An 18,205-nucleotide genomic window follows, 5' to 3' on the forward strand; every position below is an offset into this window, starting at 1 on the left:
CAGCTGGCGTTTCCCCTTAACCACGGCTGTGTTTTGCTTCAAGCAAAGTGTGAATTCCGCCTACAAAATGAATAGTGTATTGCAGTGGTACCTTTGGTTAAGAACTTAATTCATTCCGGAGGTCTGTTCTTAACCTGAAACTGTTCTTAACCTGAGGTACCACTTTAGCTAATGGGGCTTCCCACTGCTGCGCCACCACCACACAATTTCTGTTCTCATCCTGAAGCAAAGTTCTTAACCCGAGGTACTATTTCTGGGTAAGCGGAGTCTGTAACCTGAAGCGTCTGTAACCCGAGGTACCACTGTATAACCAAAACATGCATTTTTAACATTTGGGCTGGGACGCCTGCTAGGAAAATAAGAAATCAAACCATGCTAGCTAAGTACCACCTCTAGGTTACAGGAAGGAGAGAAAGTAGGCTAAGCAGAAAGCAGCAGGAACCAGCCACATCCGATTCGGGCAGGAAGCAAGTGGAAACCATTCTGACAGGAAGGAAGGTAAGTGCCGAATGTGACTTCTGCCTCACGTCATGCGGTGTATATTGTGAAGGCACGTGACTCACTGACCCAAGACAACCGCAAGGCAACGAGACCACCCCATCGTGCCACCTCCCCTTGCTGGGAACACACACTTCTCAGGTTTCTGAAACATCTCATAACAAGGCAAGCACGCTCCTCTGTAACACCTGAACACTTCAAGCAAAACCAGAAAACAGTTATTGCTGCTCTGAAGAAGAAAAATAAAGAGCTAGTTGTGGGTGCAATTCACCAAGTTTCCACCTGACTGAAATACATATGCAATTTTTAAAAAATGTTGTTGCATGCATGAGTTCTGTTTTTTTCTACAGACATCTGCTGCCCAATCTCACTGGCAGTGGTTTTCCAGCATCACAAATAAAATTGCTACTCCAAATTTCCTTAACTGGAGTTGAACATGGGGCTTTCTACACGCCAACGTGCTCTACCACTGAGCTATGCGAATTACTACGAAATAAAATGTGTGCATCTATTCATAGGGATAAATAGTGGCTCTCAGGCTGCTCCTGTGAAGTGTAAAAAAACAGGGGGAAAGAAGGGTGCATGCAAAAGTTGCCAGGTTCAATCCTACCACATCTCCAAGTAAAAGACTTTAGCCTAGAACTCTGGAGAGCCACACCCTGTGCATGTAAATAATACTGAGCCAGAAGGACCAATGGTCTGACTCAGTGTAAGGCAGCTTCCAGATGACAATAATAATAATAGTAATAGTAATAAAATATAATAATAATAATAATAATAATAATAATAATAATAACAATAATAATAATAATAATAATTTCTTATTTATACATGCATCAAACATTAAAAGCTTCCCTAAACAGGGCTGCCTTCAGATGTCTTCTAAAAGTCTGGTAGTTGTTGTTCTCTTTGACATCTGGTGGGAGGGGGTTCCACGGGGAAGGTGCCACTACTGAGAAGGCCCTCTGCCTGGTTCCCTGTATCTTGGCTTCTCGCAGTGAAGGACCTCGGTACTGGACCTCAGTGTCCAGGTAGAAGGATGGGGGTGGAGACGCTCCTTCAGATATACTGGACTGAAATGATTCTACCATTGGACTCAAAACTGTTATCACTACAAAGGATTCAAGAAGAAACCTCCAAGAAGACACAGATGCAGTACTTGTTTTCCGCATTCCCTCTCATGTCCCGGCCCGCTACTTATGCTGCTCAGACACCTTGCTTGTAAATGCCACTCATACTCCCTTCGCACTAACAGAAGACTCTCATTAAGACAGGGCTGGCTCCTTGCTTCTCTGCTCTCCTTTCCACCCCCTGTAGCTGCAGCAAGCTTTCTTACAGTGAGGAAGGGTCCATTTCATCCCACTGAATCAATGCCAAAAACTGCACAGTAGTCATCCTCCAGATGTTGCTTCATTCCAGCTCAGTTCAGCCCCAGCCAGCAGTCAAAAGTTATCGAGATGAAGGGAGCTGCAATCCAACAACATCTGGAGAGACAGAGGTTCCCCACACCTGCTGCAGAGGTTTCACAACACACACAAACACAAAATTAGCCGGGCTGTACTCTTTCTTCTGACAAGTTTCTCTTATTTGGAGGCAAACAGCTTTTGGGGGGAGGTGGGGGCATCTGCTGTTGTTATTGTAAATTACCCCAACTTCAACCCTTGCAATCACAAAAAGAGGGCGGGTCCTACAAATATACAGCTCAAGTAACAAGAGGTCTAGGTAAAGAGATGCATTTTCAGTATTCAATGAATACAGTGCAAGTGTGGAGGGAGTTGCACATCTTAGGGCCTGCCAAAAATACCCTCTGCTTGATCATACACACACCAAACATCTGAGGACAGTGCAGCTGCTGAGAGGTCCCCATCCATTGATCTTAACAGCCAACAGGGCCTGTAGGAAAGGAGGTGGTCTTTCTGATATTTGGGGCCTATGTCGTTTCATGCTTTAAATATTATGTGAGCACCTTGAAATAGTCCCAGGGACTAACTCGAAAGCATTACAGCTGTTTTAAAATGGGGATTATGTGGGTTCTAAATGGAACCGTAGCTGGCAATCTGGCTGCAGCATTTTTGACCACCGAGTCACCTTCAAGGGCAGCCCCACGTAGAGTGCATAAGTACATTGCAACAATCCATTCTGGATACTACATGATCATTGAAAACAGAGGCCAAGCCATCTCTGTGCAAAAGGGTCCAGATCTGGAAAGAGGAACTCTCAGCCACCTGAGCCTCCAGTGAACAATCTGGGGGTGGCCCCAAAGACCAGCTGAAGTTTCTGAGTCATCTTCAAAGGCGCCCACACAGTACTGAGTGTAACTGCAGTAATATGCAGCAAATGGGATACATCAGAGACAGCCAACTTCCAAGAGACTGCGATCTACTCACACAATTAAAAACTGGCAGTAGATCTCCAACTACTCAGGTCTAAGTTGTTGAGCTTTTTTTTACAGAGGAACATTTTTTTTGGGGGGGGGGTTCAGGTCAGAGTTGTTAAACTTTTTTTAGAGAGGGAAATTCCGTATTTAGGGGGATCAGCGCGAAGGAATAAATAAATAAATAAATAAAAGGTGTTTACTAAGAGATCATTAATGAAACAGTGAGCCTCGCAGCAAGAACTACATCTTCCGGTATAGCGATCTAGAGGGCGGGGAGAGGCCGGATGGAGGAGCCAACAATCGACCGCGATCTACCAAAACCTCCCAGGGATCAACTGGTAGATTGCGATCGACCTGTTAGACATCCCTGGGCTCCATCAATTGTCTCTGCAGGGCCATAGCTTCACCCCTTCCAATTATGCACCAGGATATACAGAAAATATATATCAGAGAAATGAGTGAAGGACTTTATTGAAGCCCTGTGCTTAATAGTCCAACTTCACACCATTCCCACTCGCTGTCCTACAGCAGCAAGCCCACTTTCTGTTTTGCTAAATGAAGGCTGTACTGCAGTCCTAGCCAACTCAGCACCTTCCAGACTGTGCTGGCTGAGGCCGATGGGCTCCGCTGCCCTACTTAACAAACGCTGCTCAGTGCAAAATATAGTTCCCAGATTGTGAAGCAGGTACAGGGCACATCTTTTTTCATTTTCTTCTCTCGTCTCCTGATAGGAAACGGACATCCAGAATTAGCAATAGAACATTTCGGTTTTCTGAACGGTTACATTTACATAGAAAAACTATTTTTTTTAAAAAAAGAAGAAGACAATGTTTAGTCCTGCGTAACCTCCACCTTCCCCAACCACACACAGACGCAGTTCAAAATAAATAAATTAAAACAAAAAACCTCAAGCCCGAGAAAATTCTGCAAAACAGCTTTGGTGGAAGTAAAACTGCTGCAGCAGAAAAAGGCCACAAGCTTCTGACCACAGATTTCCTAGTAACAGAAGCCACTTGAAGAAAAATGGGCGAGACGTAGCATGAGGCAATGTGCTGCGAAGACAAGATTGTTTTCATGTGTAACAGATATCTCCTTTTAATATTTTAGTTCACATACAAGATCAGGTCAACATTCTCACAACATTTCTCCCCTTCTCTCTTTTTTTTAAACAGAACAAGGTCTGCCAAACGCAAGCGGCCTGGTCACCTGTTACATACCACAAGCTGCAAAAATTAAGCAGCCCCCTCGCACGCTCAGATTCTTGCTAAACAAAAACAGGTTTACAAACCCTGACCCAGGGCCCCCTGAGGTTGTGGGTGCAAAGGCGCACATGCTCCTTTCACTTACTGAACTCTTCTGGATGTCTTGCTCAGCTTTTGAAAAAAACACCGACAGGTCTCCGTTGAGAATAACTTCGGCCAGGGAATTGACCAGAGGCGCATGATGTATGATCAGGAAAACCTGGGATGAGGCAGCAGAAAAGCAGAATGTCAGGATGGAACCTACAAAGAAACTGCTGCTCACAGGACCCCAAGCAGCTTTCTGACAACATGTCTGGGTGGCCACTATCACTCCCCTCAAGATCCATTTTTTGGGGTGCCAATTCCAATATGGAAAAAGAGCACTATGAAGTCCTGGGACAGAGCTGTGCCGGGTTGCAGATTTACTCTCCCGCCACCTTTTTTTTTTTTTTTTGAGAGAGAGGGCAGGGAGAGAAGTGTCACATATTTGAAGGCTTCTCCAAATCAAGAATCCCCTGCAGTGGAAGGCTAGCACACCAGGAGAAGTCTTATTGGCAAGGTGGTAGCTTTCCATTAAAGTGGGTTGGGGGTTTCATGAATCATATATATATTCATTCATATATATACATAAACAAGAACCTATACTTAAATAACACACAACAGCAGAAAGACGCCCACAAAAAAACTGAATGAAAACTAAAGTTAAGCAACACACATGAAGTACACATTTCGGTTGCTTCATTCATATTCCCTGGGGGAAAATTGTTTTTGTTTTTGTTGCTGCCTACACTGCAGGGGGTTGGACTAGAAGATGCTTGGGTACCTTCCAACTCTACAATTTTATGATTCTATGATACTGGGGTGGTGGTGAAATTATTTAAAATATATGTTTTATTTATAAGTTTCAGGGGAATGCCCTTAAGGTCATGTGATATTCTTACTTAAAAGCTAAATGCATAGGAGTCATTTGAACATTGCTATTATCATTAAGATATGAAATCAGCTTTCAGCATGTAATTGAAAGAAATCTTTCTTGTTTGTCCACTAGAGAAGCCTCCCCTGCAGTCTGTAGTGGTGCAGTCCTTTTCGGGCTGTTCCACAATGTTCTGTTTGCATGTTGGCTCCTTGGCAAAGCCTTTCCCAAGTAAACCCAGCCTTGCCATAACTGCTCTTCCCCTGCCTGTAAACTGTCCCCAAGTCTAGATCTCCCTGTCTATCTATCTGCTCACCCTTTTTCATCCACGAGATAACAATGGTAAATGTCCAAGGGATGACCAACTACATAGTTGTCATACGTATTATCGGTGCTACACTGAGTCACATGCAAAATTACTGCAATTCTCAGCAATACCCCAAAGACCAACTATGGATACTTAAAGACATACTTGTGATAACAGATACAGAGAAACCTGGAGGCTGATTTTCGGACGTTCTCCACCCTAAGGAGCAAAGAGTGAAGAGAAAAGTGGTGAGTGTGTTCAATTAACAGCTAGTATCAGTTTACAATGCAGAATGAAACACTTTTTTAAAAATCTGCAAAATCTCCAAGCTGCTTTGGAAAAGCTTTGGACTACAACTCCCAGGTGTTTTGGACTATAACTCCCAGATTTGTCTCGGTTCATCTGAAAGATTGTGACCAAGTGTTTCTCTAGTTAGGCTGAGTTCAGCACATAGCTGGCTGCTTCAGACTATTTAGTGGGAAGCACAGCACGAGTGTGCAAGCCCACATTTGGTCCTTTGGGAGCACAGCCTGCCAGATCGCATGCAGAATGAAGAACTACCTTATTGCCACCAGTGGCTAACCAGAGCTCACCAGGAAGCCCAGAGCTCACCCCCTCCCACAATGCTGTCTGCTCCCAGCATCTTTTATCCAAAGCTAGACTGCACCTGAACATGGACGTTCCATCTTGCCCTTTAAAAATTCAGGCTTGCCCTGATGGATCAAAACCACCATTTACTGAGTCCAGCATTCTGCTTCTAGTATTGAAGGCTAGAGCCTCGGACTAAGATTGGGCAGACTTGGGCTCAAATAGTGAAGCTCCTCGGGTGACAATGAAGCAGAGCACTCAGCCTAGTGGGAAAAAGTGAGGAGAGAATCTTGATCCCCTTAGATGAGGGCTGTGGAACCTCCACTAGAGAAAGACAGGAAAAGTTGCCTTACAGTAAGTCAAACCAATCTAGCTCAGTATTGTCTGCACTGACTGGCACAGCTCTCCAAGGTTTCTCAGGCAGGGTCCCAGCTCAGTCCTTCCTTGAGATGCCGGGGAATGAACTTGGGACCTTCTGCATACAAAACAGATCCTCTGTCGCTAAGCTACGGCCTTTCACCTCTTGATGGCATTGGATTGCAGCTCTCATCAACCCTGACCATTGCCCATATGGTGATACCTCGGGTTAAGTACTTAATTTGTTCTGGAGGTCCGTTCTTAACCTGAAACTGTTCTTAACCTGAAGCACCACTTTAGCTAATGGGGCCTCCTGCTGCCACCGCGCCGCCGGAGCACGATTTCTGTTCTAATCCTGAAGCAAAGTTCTTAACCCGAGGTACTATTTCTGGGTTAGCGGAGTCTGTAACCTGAAGCGTCTGTAACCCAAGGTACCACTGTACTGGCCGCTGGAAGTCCAAAAGCACCTGGGGCAACAGGTCGCCTGCCCCAACATCAAAGCATCCATAAATGCTGGGTGCATGCTATGAAGTCTATGTTAGATATACAGTTGCCCCTCTGGGGAATTAAAAGCCAGAGGCTCACAAGAAGCACGAAAATAACAACAACGAAGACACAGTGGTTTTATAAGAAACAGCCAGCATCACCTTCCTAGCAGAGGCTTCCCAGGTATTTGCCCACAAAACAACAACATCCTCATCAGTGTGTGTTGCTGAAAAAACATCAGTGTTTCTTGGTAAAAGAGCAATCATGTCCTATCACTAATTCTGTCGCAACTTCTGCACAGGGAAAATTGCAGATGGCTCCTAATCATTATTCCAAGAATCCATTTCTCCTTTATTTTCCTCTAAAAGCAAAAGGGTTCAAACAGGTTTCTTGTAAACAATGAGGTGATGTAACAGATATGAACCAGCAGCTCTTTCTCCGGAACAGTTACACAAGGCTAACTGTGCGAGGTTTAGCAAAGAAGAAGTAGAAGGTTTCAGTTATACCTTTAGAGCTAAGAGAAATGCTCTTTCAACAGAATTATTTCAGGCAACCTTAAAGGTGCAACTGACAATTAAGTCCCTATAACACTACTTTCAACAATTTTTGTCCTTTTGACACCCCTCAGTTGTTAAAAGATGGTTAATGCCTTACCTTATCTTGATTTACTAATGAATACACATAGAGAGGCAGGAAAAGGCTATTCAGCAGGTGGTCTGTGAGCACCTCATTTAAGAATTCGCAGTTAATGATAAGGATATCGTTTAAGTAATGAAGATGGTCGAGGTGCTCGGCTACCAGGTCACTAAGCTTCCCCCTATTTCTGTGCCTGCAAAAGAGAGAGCTGATTGTAATAAAAACCTCTAAGCAGTTTGCAAAATAAAAACAGAACATTAGAATTATCAATCAAAGGCTGCTAAAAGCAGGTATTTAAAAACAGTCAAAAGCTAATTAGGATCATGAGACCAGGGCCCTGCGGGATCTGATTTCTTTCCGCAGGGCCTGTAAGACAGAGTTGTTCCATCTGGCCTTTGGCTTAGAATCAGTTTGATTCCCTCCTCCTCTTTCTTTTTCCTTTCTCCTCCTGTGAAGAGGCTGCATCCTAATGTTTTAATGTTGTATTTTAATCTTTTAAAATTGTATTTTAATCAACTTGTTTTTATTATTGGTTGTTAGCCGCCCAGAGCCCGGTCTTGGCTGGGGTGGGCGGGGTATAAATAAAAATTTATTATTATTATCAATTATCAGCTAAAAAGATAGGTGTTTTAATTCCGGCTTCTACATGTCCATATAGACTTGCCTAAACAAAAATGTTTTTAGCAGGCATCAAAAAGAACACAGTGAAAGGGCCTGCCTGATGTCAAGGAAGAATTCTGCTGCTTCTTCTCACCTTTACAACCCCCAACTCTACTGCAAAGTTTTCCATATGAAGATTTTTTAGCGCTGGGGAGAAACTGTTCCTCCACAATCAGCAGAATTAAAAGTGCTCCCTTGGAGCCACCCCCATTCTTTCCTCATAAAAACCTATCAGTGCTCATCCCTACAGCTTATTCAGAAGTATATTTTTGCTCAGCAAAAGTTGAGCTCTTCCCCTAAACTGTCCATTAAGTGGAAAGTCGATTCTTGCTCACTTGCCATGCCTGTGACATGCCAGAACTGCCCCTTACTTAGAATCATAGAATCACCGGGTTGGAAAGAACCCAGAGGCTCATCCAGTCCAACAAAATAAAAATAAGATGACAGGGTCCCACACGACTTATTTCACAATTAGTAAGTATGCTGCTGGCTGTGCTTTTTATAACGCATTCCATAAGAATTTTAATGGGAGAACAAGAGATGGCTGGCTTGGACAAGTCCAAAAAAGATCTCTGTCAGCTTGACTGAATGCTTTCAAATATTTGAGATGCGCCTAGCGGCAACAGAATCAAGGTGACTGTAGTGACCCCATCTATAATTGCAGCTGGTGGGAGCATAGGAACATCAGGAGCTCTCTTAATGCAAATCTTGCGTCTTGGCCCACACAGCTCAGTCCTGTTTACACTGATTGCCAGTGGCTTTCCAGTGATTCAGCCCAAAGTCTTCCCCAGCTGTGCCTGGAAGTGCCAGGAATTGAACATGGGACCTTCTGCATGCAAATAGTACGCTTCTACCATTGAGTGACATCCCTTTCCTCGTAAGCAGAGCTTCTCTGCAGCAGTTACTTGCCCCATGGCAAAAGGGCAAGGGCACAGAGCCTCTAGTAACCATGCAGAGGGCCAACAGCTGCTGGGAAGAGGAATTTCCAGCAGGAATATATAATTCTGAGTCAGTGTCAGAGGGTGCTAGCTAGTGTATTGCTAGAACATTAAGGGAAATTCTATCTGTTTGGACAGAAGGGGGAGGAGGGGGGAAAAGGACCCCGCTAAATTTGAAACAAAACAGAAGCCGTTCAAAGCCCTTAAGCTGAAATATAAATGTAAAAAGGAACTAATAAGTGTGATAAATAATAGTGATAATGATTAATAAAAATGTCCCTATCCTCCTCCCTGTTCTACAAGAACAAAACTGAGACAAAGAAGGAGGAAGGCAGTTCCCACCACCTGGGCTGGTTATAATCAGGAAGGTAGGCTTTTAATTATTGTTCCTTATTGAAAGACTGAAAAGTACATAATTACAAGTGCATAGGGTAAAATAAGACACAAAAAGGCAGAATGAAAAGAAAAAGTACCTACTTGGGGGTGAACAGAGCAAAAAGATTGTATACATTACCCCCACCTCCCCCCAAAAATACATACTTGCAGTTAACTGGAAAGGTGGGCTTGGAGGAACAGAGATGGGGGCTGGTGGGGCAGTGCCCCATTTGCCACAATGGAACTGCTGCTAGCACCAAGCTCCCTTCTCCCCTTTCCTCCTGGGATTTTGGTTTTTTTTTTAATGCAGATGCCAATGTATGCAGATTTAATACAACGGACTAAGCTTCCTCAGATCGGGCGACATCCCTCCTCACAACGAGAGTTAGAAAACAGGGCTTACTCTTCATCCGTTTGCACACAGTTATCCAGTTCAATCACGTGGCTCCCAATAAACCAGACGAGATTGGAGAAGTAAGGGACAGCAGTTTTGTCTCGGATGTAGTGCAGCATAGGCTGGTTGTCCACTTAAGAGGGAGGGGAGAAATCTTTTAAAAGATCCATTTCGAAAAAGAAGTAAAATGCAAAGCAAATAAATTCTACTCAGAGCAGATACACTGAAATTAATGGACCTAAGTCAGTCATGTCCACTAATTTAACGGGTCTACTCTGAATATGACTAGTATTGGATACAACCCACGAATCCCTTTCAATAAATAGGCTGGCTTTCAGTAGCAGAAGCCCAAACCAGATTTATTTCATGCCTAAGTTATCTATCACAGTTCATCATATTTTCCGTCCCTCGTGAGGTTAAACAAGTCCATTAAGGTGACATTTAAGTTATTCCTGCATCGTTCTGAAAACAGGCAGGTGAAACCAGTCATTTCTCACTTTCTAGAGAACTGGACAAAAGTGCAAGAATAAAAGCAATAAGGCTGAAAGTCAAAGTGATTAGCAGACTTACATGACACTGCATTAAGGAACACAGGATCATCAGTGAAGAAAGGGAGGGAAAAAACAGACAATGGTTAACAGGGTTAGGAATTGGGATGGCGAGACATCCTCCAAAGGGCTCAGTAGCTAAAGCACAAAGCATCTAGGCTAGAAGAGAGAGGTTAGGTGGAGATAGCAGTAGAAAACCATGCTGTGTGCATGCTACCACCTTGAGCCCACTCCCCGCCTCCCAAGTGACATGGAATGGCAGCCTCCAAACTCAACTCAGGGACAGCGGTTGTCAGAAACTTCCTCCCTTCAGAGAACTCTTTTCCACATGGATGTATCTGCTGTGGGGTCTCTGACACTGTTTACCCTTTGTGCTGCTGGGAGGGGGGGGTGGACTGGCTGGCTGGCTGAGGGCACTAGCCAAGTCAAAGGGATTGCGGCCGCTGCTTTGCAGCACACCCTGGAACAGACACAGGGTTCAGCTACAGAAGAGCACTGGAAGGGAAGATCATAGAATCATAAAACTGTAGAGTTGGACGGGACCCTGAGAATCATCTATTCCAACCCCCTGCAAAGCATGAATCTGTAACGGTCTATTTCCTCCATCTGCCTCCACGTTCAGGGGTCCTGTGCAAGTAACCCAAGTAGGACCAATTCAGCCAGCTAGCCCTGCGGATTATCTAACTGATTTTTGAATTTTATTGTTATTCGTGTTTTTATACTGTATCTTATGCTCTTTTTATAATTAAGTGTTTTAAAGTGTTTTAAATTTGTTGTTGGTCGCCCTGAGCCTGGTTTTTGAACCGGGAAGGGCGGGGTATAAATAAAAAATAATAATTATTATTATTATTATTATTATTATTATTATTATTATTATTATTATTATTATTATCTTCCAATACAGGCTCTAGTTCACAAAAGTGTGTGCCACAGTGGAAGGCATGAGCCTTTAAAGAAGGGGTGGGGAAACTTTTACTGTAGCCCAGGGGCCGCATTCCCTTCTAGGCAACCTTCCAGGGGCCACACGCCAAAGGCTGGAGTGTGCAGAGCAACAGATGTAAATTTTAACTTTGTACAGTAAGCTAGTTTCTACGCCAACACCCTCTCTATCCTCCATCCAGGTAAGCAAAAGGCATTAATGGAGTTCAAGGACACAATCCAGCTGAACAAAAGCACTCAAGGAGGTTGCAAAGTGAGGCTGGTGAGGAGAGAGGAGGCTATGGCTGGAGGGAGTCCAAAGGGCCAGACTGAGATGCTTGGGAGGGCCAAGTTTAAGGCTCTTAAACATGCCACCGAATCATTTGCAGTTTCAGCTGCAAGGGGATTAGCAGCAGCTCCCGTCTGGAACTGTTCCACAGACGACAAGCCCAAGAGACTCAGTGGTTTAGACCACAGCACCACCCGCGTCCCTGATCCTCTGCTCTACAGTATTTAGGACATGTAATGCAAAGCCTGCCCGTGTCTTTATAGCTCTAACTTGATCCCGCTATGCTGTTTCACTCAAACCGGTGGATAAAACGTTCTCCCAATTACAAAACCTGCCTTTTACTACACATCAGCTGTTCTTTTTTCCTTCCTCAAATATCTTCTCGTGAACTTGGGAACATGTGCTGTTTACATATATAGTGCATATGGGGCAACTGCACCACTTCTAAGAAGGAATTTCTAGTGATGTTAACTGCTAGAGCTCAAACTAAAAATAGCCAGCTTAATTCTTGAAGAGTTTCCCGAAAGGTGGGGTAAGGGAAGACCTAGAGAAATGCAGGTGCAAGACCAGAAGAGATGCAGGATTGAAATCTCCAGAGGGGCTTGGAAGTTATTTCACATTGTTCAAATCTTTATGCAGGAGCTGCAGAGATGCATCAATTTGCAGACTTAGATGTCAGTAAAATCGCTCTGTATTGCTGATGCAACAGCGTCAAAGAAAAAAACAAACCCAGGATCTACTGAGGTATTTCGGACATTCAGGGTCTTAAATGTATCCTTCAGCATGTTAGCATTTTATTTTATTATTGGTATCCAAAGGTGAGAGGAAGTAGCTTGGGGGGCAGCCCTAAGTACTCCCCCTGCCCTTTGGCTTGATTCTTTGGAACTTGGTTGTGGGACCTCAATAGGCAAGTTAGCGCATTCAAAATGAATTCCTAATTCATGGGTCCCTCTCAGATTCAAGCATCTTTTATGACTTTGCAAGGATAAACATAGCTCATATTTCCCGAGACAGGAAATATTTTGCTCAATTCTATTCTACAGCACACTGACATTTTCTTCACTGATGAACAAAGGAAGAGAGACACGCAACATTCAAAGAAAGAGATTTTGATCATGCAACTTAACGTTCCCCATTTGCACAACGATTTGCACATTCTTCAGCATGTATCATGCATGCATGATCTTGCAAAGAATGACCTCTGGTGGCGCTTACAGTGTATTTCTCTTACAGGCACAACTTCTATAGAACCCTTTAAATATTTTTCACTGTTGAGACACTATTCTGGAGAACTCTTCTTTTAGAGATGAAAGCTTTAAAAGTGGCAACACTCATAGCTTTGCGCTCTCTCTCTCTCTCTCTCGTTTAGTAAACCTGTCAAACAGTTGTCTTATTTTCACCTTTGCATTCAAGCCTCACTATTTACAAAAAAAACTGTCACCCAAGTACTAGCTGTTCTAAGGCTACAGGTTTAGGAAAACCTACCTTTGTAGACGTTTAAAGTTATCGTTCTAACAGCAATCCTGACCATGCTTTCTGGGTGGTTGAAGAATTTAATGGCTTCAGTGTACAGGGCAAAATCATTTGTGTGCTGAAAGAGAAGACAGTTAAATCCGAGGAATTAATTTGTTTTAGGCATTTGTATCCTGCCCCTCAATACAAATGTAAATTGTTTTAAACTCTTTTCAACATTGTGTTTCGATGTTGCAACCTGCCCTGGGATCTTAGGGCAAAGAGCAGGTCATAAATAATGATAATTTCCAGATTACCGTATTTTTCCGTGTATAAGACGAGCTTTTTTGACTCAAAAATGAGGTTCAAAATTTAGGCTCGTCTTATACACAGGTAGTGCTGAGGGGGGCATCTCCTCCCCAACAATCAAGTGGCCATTTGCTGCTTAAAAAATCAGGCTCACGCTTCGTTCTGGCGGGTGAGTGATTTTCGGCATTGGCCGCTTGATTGGGGGGGGGGGATCCCGAAAATCACTCACCCGCCAGAACGTAGCACACAGTCACTTGTGCTGCAGCTGCCTGATCGCCGCCATTAATCACGCTGGCGGCAATCAGGAAGCTGATAGTGGTTTCTGCGAAGCAAGCGGAACCAAAAGGTTGTGGTGGGGAGAGATTGATTGACTGGTTCCCCGTGTCCCCCGACAGAGACCCCCGGCGATTTGCAAGCGCTCCCTGCGGAGAGGCGAAAGTCTGGGAGGAAGGCACAAGCCTGAATGGTACAGTGGCTGTAAGCAGGGTCCTTTGTCCTGACCAGGACAGGCAGGGAGCTGTCCCTTTAAGGAGGAGGGTACCTTGCTGTTTTGTGCTCCCTCTCTCCAGGCCTGATCAGCCGCCTCCCTTCGCCAGGATCCACTGGCTGGTTGGGCTGCCAGCCATGGGAAGCCAGCGCAGCCCCTCCGCGGCCATGCTCCGGCTACAGCGGCCACGTGCCCTGCCCTGGCGGGCTGCTGCAGGTCCTCCCCAAAAGCTCAATCCCCCTATTTTCTAAATTTTGCGGCCCCAAAAATAGGGGGTGTCTTATACAGTGGCGTAGCATGGGTTGTCAGCACCCGGGGCAAGGCAAGTAATTTGCGCCCCCTAACCCGGGGCAAGGCAAGTAATTTGCGCCCCTAACCCCTAACCTGCCGCCGCTGCCAGCTTCTTCTTGCTGCTGCCTGGGCTGGGGTATTTACGGTAAGGTAGCCACGGCGGCGGGTCCGTGTCAGGTGATCTGAGGCAAGTTGCCGCTGGCGCTGCCGCCCAAACGACGCCGCTTGCCCGGAGGAGGAGGGCAGAGAGGCAAGGAAAATGCAACATGGCCCAGCAGCTGCAGCAGCAGCGGCAGGGCTGTGAGGAGGGGCTGCCTGGCGCGCCCTCCGCGGCCCTGACGCGCGGGGACCGTGGCGAGCGCTGAGAGCTGCTGCCTGCCGGACGCCTTCAGCCCGGACGCGCACACAGCTCGTCGGTTCCGCGAGACATGGGGCTCTGCTACAGCCTGCGCCCGGGGCTCTTCGGCGACTCTGGAGGCGGCGAGCACCCCCCCCCCAGATGTTGCGCCCGGTGCGGCCGGCCCCCCCTGCACCCTCCACACTACACCACTGGTCTTATACAAGGGGGCGTCTTAAATACGGTAGCTAACATAATAAAATAAGGTGCAACTGATGAACAATAAATGATAACAGCAACATGATGAACAATAAATGGTAATAGCAACACTCAGCAGTGCAAGACATCGAGGAGCTTTTTTAAAAAAAACCTGAAAGTGAAAAATCAATTCTTTTTATCATACAAAAAATACAACTCTTCCTCTCTAGTCCCTCAGCAAAACTCATGTACAGTCCCAACCATTTGGGCTTCAAAGCACAGTGCCACCTGATGTGTAAGATGATCAGGTGACTTGACAGGTGGGAAGCACTTCTCACCCATGTAAGTTTGGTCCAAAAAGGGACAGGGCAATAATATATAGCCCACTGGCCAGAGAAGATTCCCCATGCCTGCAATAAAGACAGGCTTGCAATGTTATATTTGCTGAGTGAAAGCAGCTGTAGCTAATGATCAACATGTTGCCTCTTTCACAGAAAAACAAACAAATAACTATGTTAAGATGGAGACATTTAATCTCATGCCAAGTCAGACTGCTTAAGCTCTGGTGCCCTCTCCTGGCAAGAAGCAGATAAAGGACAAAGAAAAGCAGGGGGGAAATTCATTCCATGGCAACACTGTCGCAGAAGTGTCTCGTGGGACAGATCTTTGCGTGAGTCCAAGGAGATAGCTCCTAATGTCCACAGTCTGTTGGGCAGTAGTACTGGGTTTAAAGACCATCAACAGCACAGGGCTAGATCAGGACTGGGGAAACCTGTGGCCGTCCAAAAGTTATTGGATTTCAAATTCCATCAGGCCCAACCAGCAACGCCAATGGCCAGAGATAATACGAGTTGGAACCCAGAAACATCTGGGGGGCCAAAGATTCCCAGCCCTAGGTTAGACTGACCCTTGCCTAGCTAAGCTGCAGTTAATTTAAATCTGCATATGCTTTTCCGAGTGAAGTATAGCTAAGTCGCATACTCATGTTCTATTTTGTATTGCCATATAAATATTTTCATATATTGCTCCCTATTTCTCCCTTCCCCAAGAATCGTTCAGGTATAATGTGCTGGTGATTTCTCTTTGTTGCTACTACACTTACATCTTTCACAAAGTGAAAAGCATTCATGAGTATTTTGCAGGGATATTTAAAATAAACCCTTCTAAACAGATCTTAGCTTCTTGACTCCTGCCTAGTCGCCGCCTTCTTGGCTGCAGGGCCAATTTAAGAAGCTCATTTTCACCACCCACATTTCATAGATCCACTGCAGCCGCAACTTTTTATTTTCAAGTTGAAAGGGGTTCCTCTGCCTACCTCATTGTAAAAGAAATGAACCGTGTGGTTGTTGAGCTTCAGAGAAAGCGTTTTCAGGAACGAAATGTAGTACGCCATAATCTCTTCATCCGAGAAGTCAAATTTGTGCACAATGATAGAATTTACGTAGTTGTTGGAAAGCAAATAGTCTGGGGGGGGGGGGACATATTCATAATCAGTACAAACGTTATAAATTGCACAAAAATGAAGAGATTCACACAAATTGTTCTATTAAGCAATGTTTCCTAAAAGTATTCCAGCACCCAATTAGAACAGCCTCTGCCAATCTAGTGCCCTCAAGATGTTCAGCCCCAGTCAATACAACCATGTGGTCTGTGGTGGATGGAAGTTACAATTCAGAAACATCTGGAGGGCACCAAGTTCAGAAAGGCTGGATTAAAGAGAAGCCAGACAGCAACAATGGGAACAATAAAAAAATCAATCTGCTAGAAGCACATTCAAAAGTCTGCACATGAGTTTTTGATGCCATCTTGTTTCTTCACCCCCCTCTAGTTTTAGAGACTTCAACCTAGTAGCAGACCCCTTTTAAAGTGAAGACATAGCAAAGAATATGCCTCAACTCCCTAACAGCATACTTTTCTCCAATGTAAGGACCAGCCTTTGTTGCATACACCAACTTTTAAATGCTTCTATCACATGACTCCTTCCCAGTTCCATGTGTCTCTATTCCATTTCCCCGCCTACCTCCTCAGAATGAAGGCTTCCTATTTACTGCTCTAAACAGACAGGTGTCTATTTATTTATTTGGACCACAGGAACCTAGAAGGTCTATGAAAACCAAGTTATCTTTTTCAGATTTAGAATGGGTAGGGAGGAGGTGAAGGAGGTGAAATGTGTAGCCCAATAAACTGTCAGGGATAGCAATTTAATATTATTAAGTGAGCCATAGCCATTTCCATAGGATTACGGCTATGGATTGCTCCATGCCTTGGTTGCCATCCCTATCTCAACCAATAGGGCTCTAATTTGTAGCCCAGCTGACAGACAACAACCATCCAGTGCAAGTTGCAAACTCATAATCTTCAGAACAGCAAAGTTTTGTTGTTGTTGTTGTTTAGTCGTTTAGTCGTGTCCGACTCTTCATGACCCCATGGACCAGAGAACGCCAGGCACTCCTGTCCTCCACTGCCCCCCGCAGCTTGGTCAGACTCATGCTGGTAACCTCGAAAACACTATCCAACCATCTCGTCCTCTGTCGCCCCCTTCTCCTTGTGCCCTCCATCTTTCCCAACATCAGGGTCTTCTCCAGGGAGTCTTCTCTTCTCATGAGGTGGTCAAAGTACTGGAGCCTCAGCTTCACAATCTGTCCTTCCAGTGAGCACTCAGGGCTGATTTCCTTCAGAATGGAGAGGTTTGATCTTCTTGCAGTCCATGGGACTCTCAAGAGTCTCCTCCAGCACCATAATTCAAAAGCATCAATTCTTCGGCGATCAGCCTTCTTTATGGTCCAGCTCTCACTTCCATACATCACTACTGGGAAAACCATAGCTTTAACTATACAGACCTTTGTTGGCAAGGTGATGTCTCTACTTCTCAAGATGCTGTCTAGGCAAAGTAGCACCTCCCAGTTCCTGACCTGGGAAAATGAACACTTAGCCCTCTCCTCCCATCCCACTTGAGAAAGGCAGGCAGCAAAGGTTTAGTACTGCAAAATTAAAACTACACTTATTTTGTTAAAGGCAACACGGAGGCATGCATACTTACAGAGAGACGTTTCATGACTAATGTTCTCGAAAAGGATGTTCAAGGTCTGCAGGAGTTGCACACACACATAACGGCCAGACTTCTGACGCAGAATGTTCAGAAAGAACACAAACACGTTCTTCTCCAAGAAAAAACTAGAACAACATTGAAATTTGTTACTGATTTGTTTGCTGTTTGTTACATGAAGGAAATCAATCAATCCTTAAAAATATTATTGCAAAACATTTCGGCTGCAGTTACTAGGGAGCAAGTCCTGTTTAAGACTGTGGGACCATTGCGGGTGTTGAACCATGGCCATTGTGTTAAGGAACTTTTTTCCACGTATTTTTTTTAAAAATGGGAAAAATAAGTAAAGATTTAAAAATAGGTTCTATGTTATATTAGAGGGACGCAGGTGGCGCTGTGGGTTAAAGCCTCAGCGCCTAGGGCTTGCCGATCGAAAGGTCGGCGGTTCGAATCCCTGCGGCGGGGTGCGCTCCCGCTGCTCGGTCCCAGCGCCTGCCAACCTAGCAGTTCGAAAGCACCTCCGGGTGCAAGTAGATAAATAGGGACCGCTTACCAGAGGG

At 44.9% G+C, this 18,205-nt stretch overlaps 1 protein-coding gene across 5 annotated transcripts in view; it reads right to left on the reverse strand.

Moving 5' to 3' along the window:
• CLEC16A (C-type lectin domain containing 16A) overlaps positions 1–18,205 on the reverse strand; it is a 98,258-nt gene that overhangs the window by 67,707 nt on the left and 12,346 nt on the right. For all 5 annotated transcript variants that reach the window (XR_013833139.1, XM_079953710.1, XM_079953711.1 and 2 more), the window contains exons 3-9: positions 17,640–17,773; positions 15,915–16,063; positions 13,011–13,116; positions 9,780–9,903; positions 7,422–7,596; positions 5,502–5,555; positions 4,223–4,336 (exon numbers count right to left, since the gene is read on the reverse strand). Coding sequence is in view for 4 of the 5 variants with exons in the window: in XM_079953710.1 (XP_079809836.1) it covers positions 4,223–4,336; positions 5,502–5,555; positions 7,422–7,596; positions 9,780–9,903; positions 13,011–13,116; positions 15,915–16,063; positions 17,640–17,773 (856 nt within the window). In the remaining variant the exon portion in view is untranslated. The remainder of the gene's footprint in view (positions 1–4,222; positions 4,337–5,501; positions 5,556–7,421; positions 7,597–9,779; positions 9,904–13,010; positions 13,117–15,914; positions 16,064–17,639; positions 17,774–18,205) is intronic.

Source organism: Podarcis cretensis (assembly GCF_951804945.1).
Source record: "Podarcis cretensis genome assembly, chromosome: 14".
In the NCBI taxonomy this organism is placed as follows: Eukaryota; Metazoa; Chordata; class Lepidosauria; order Squamata; family Lacertidae; genus Podarcis; species Podarcis cretensis.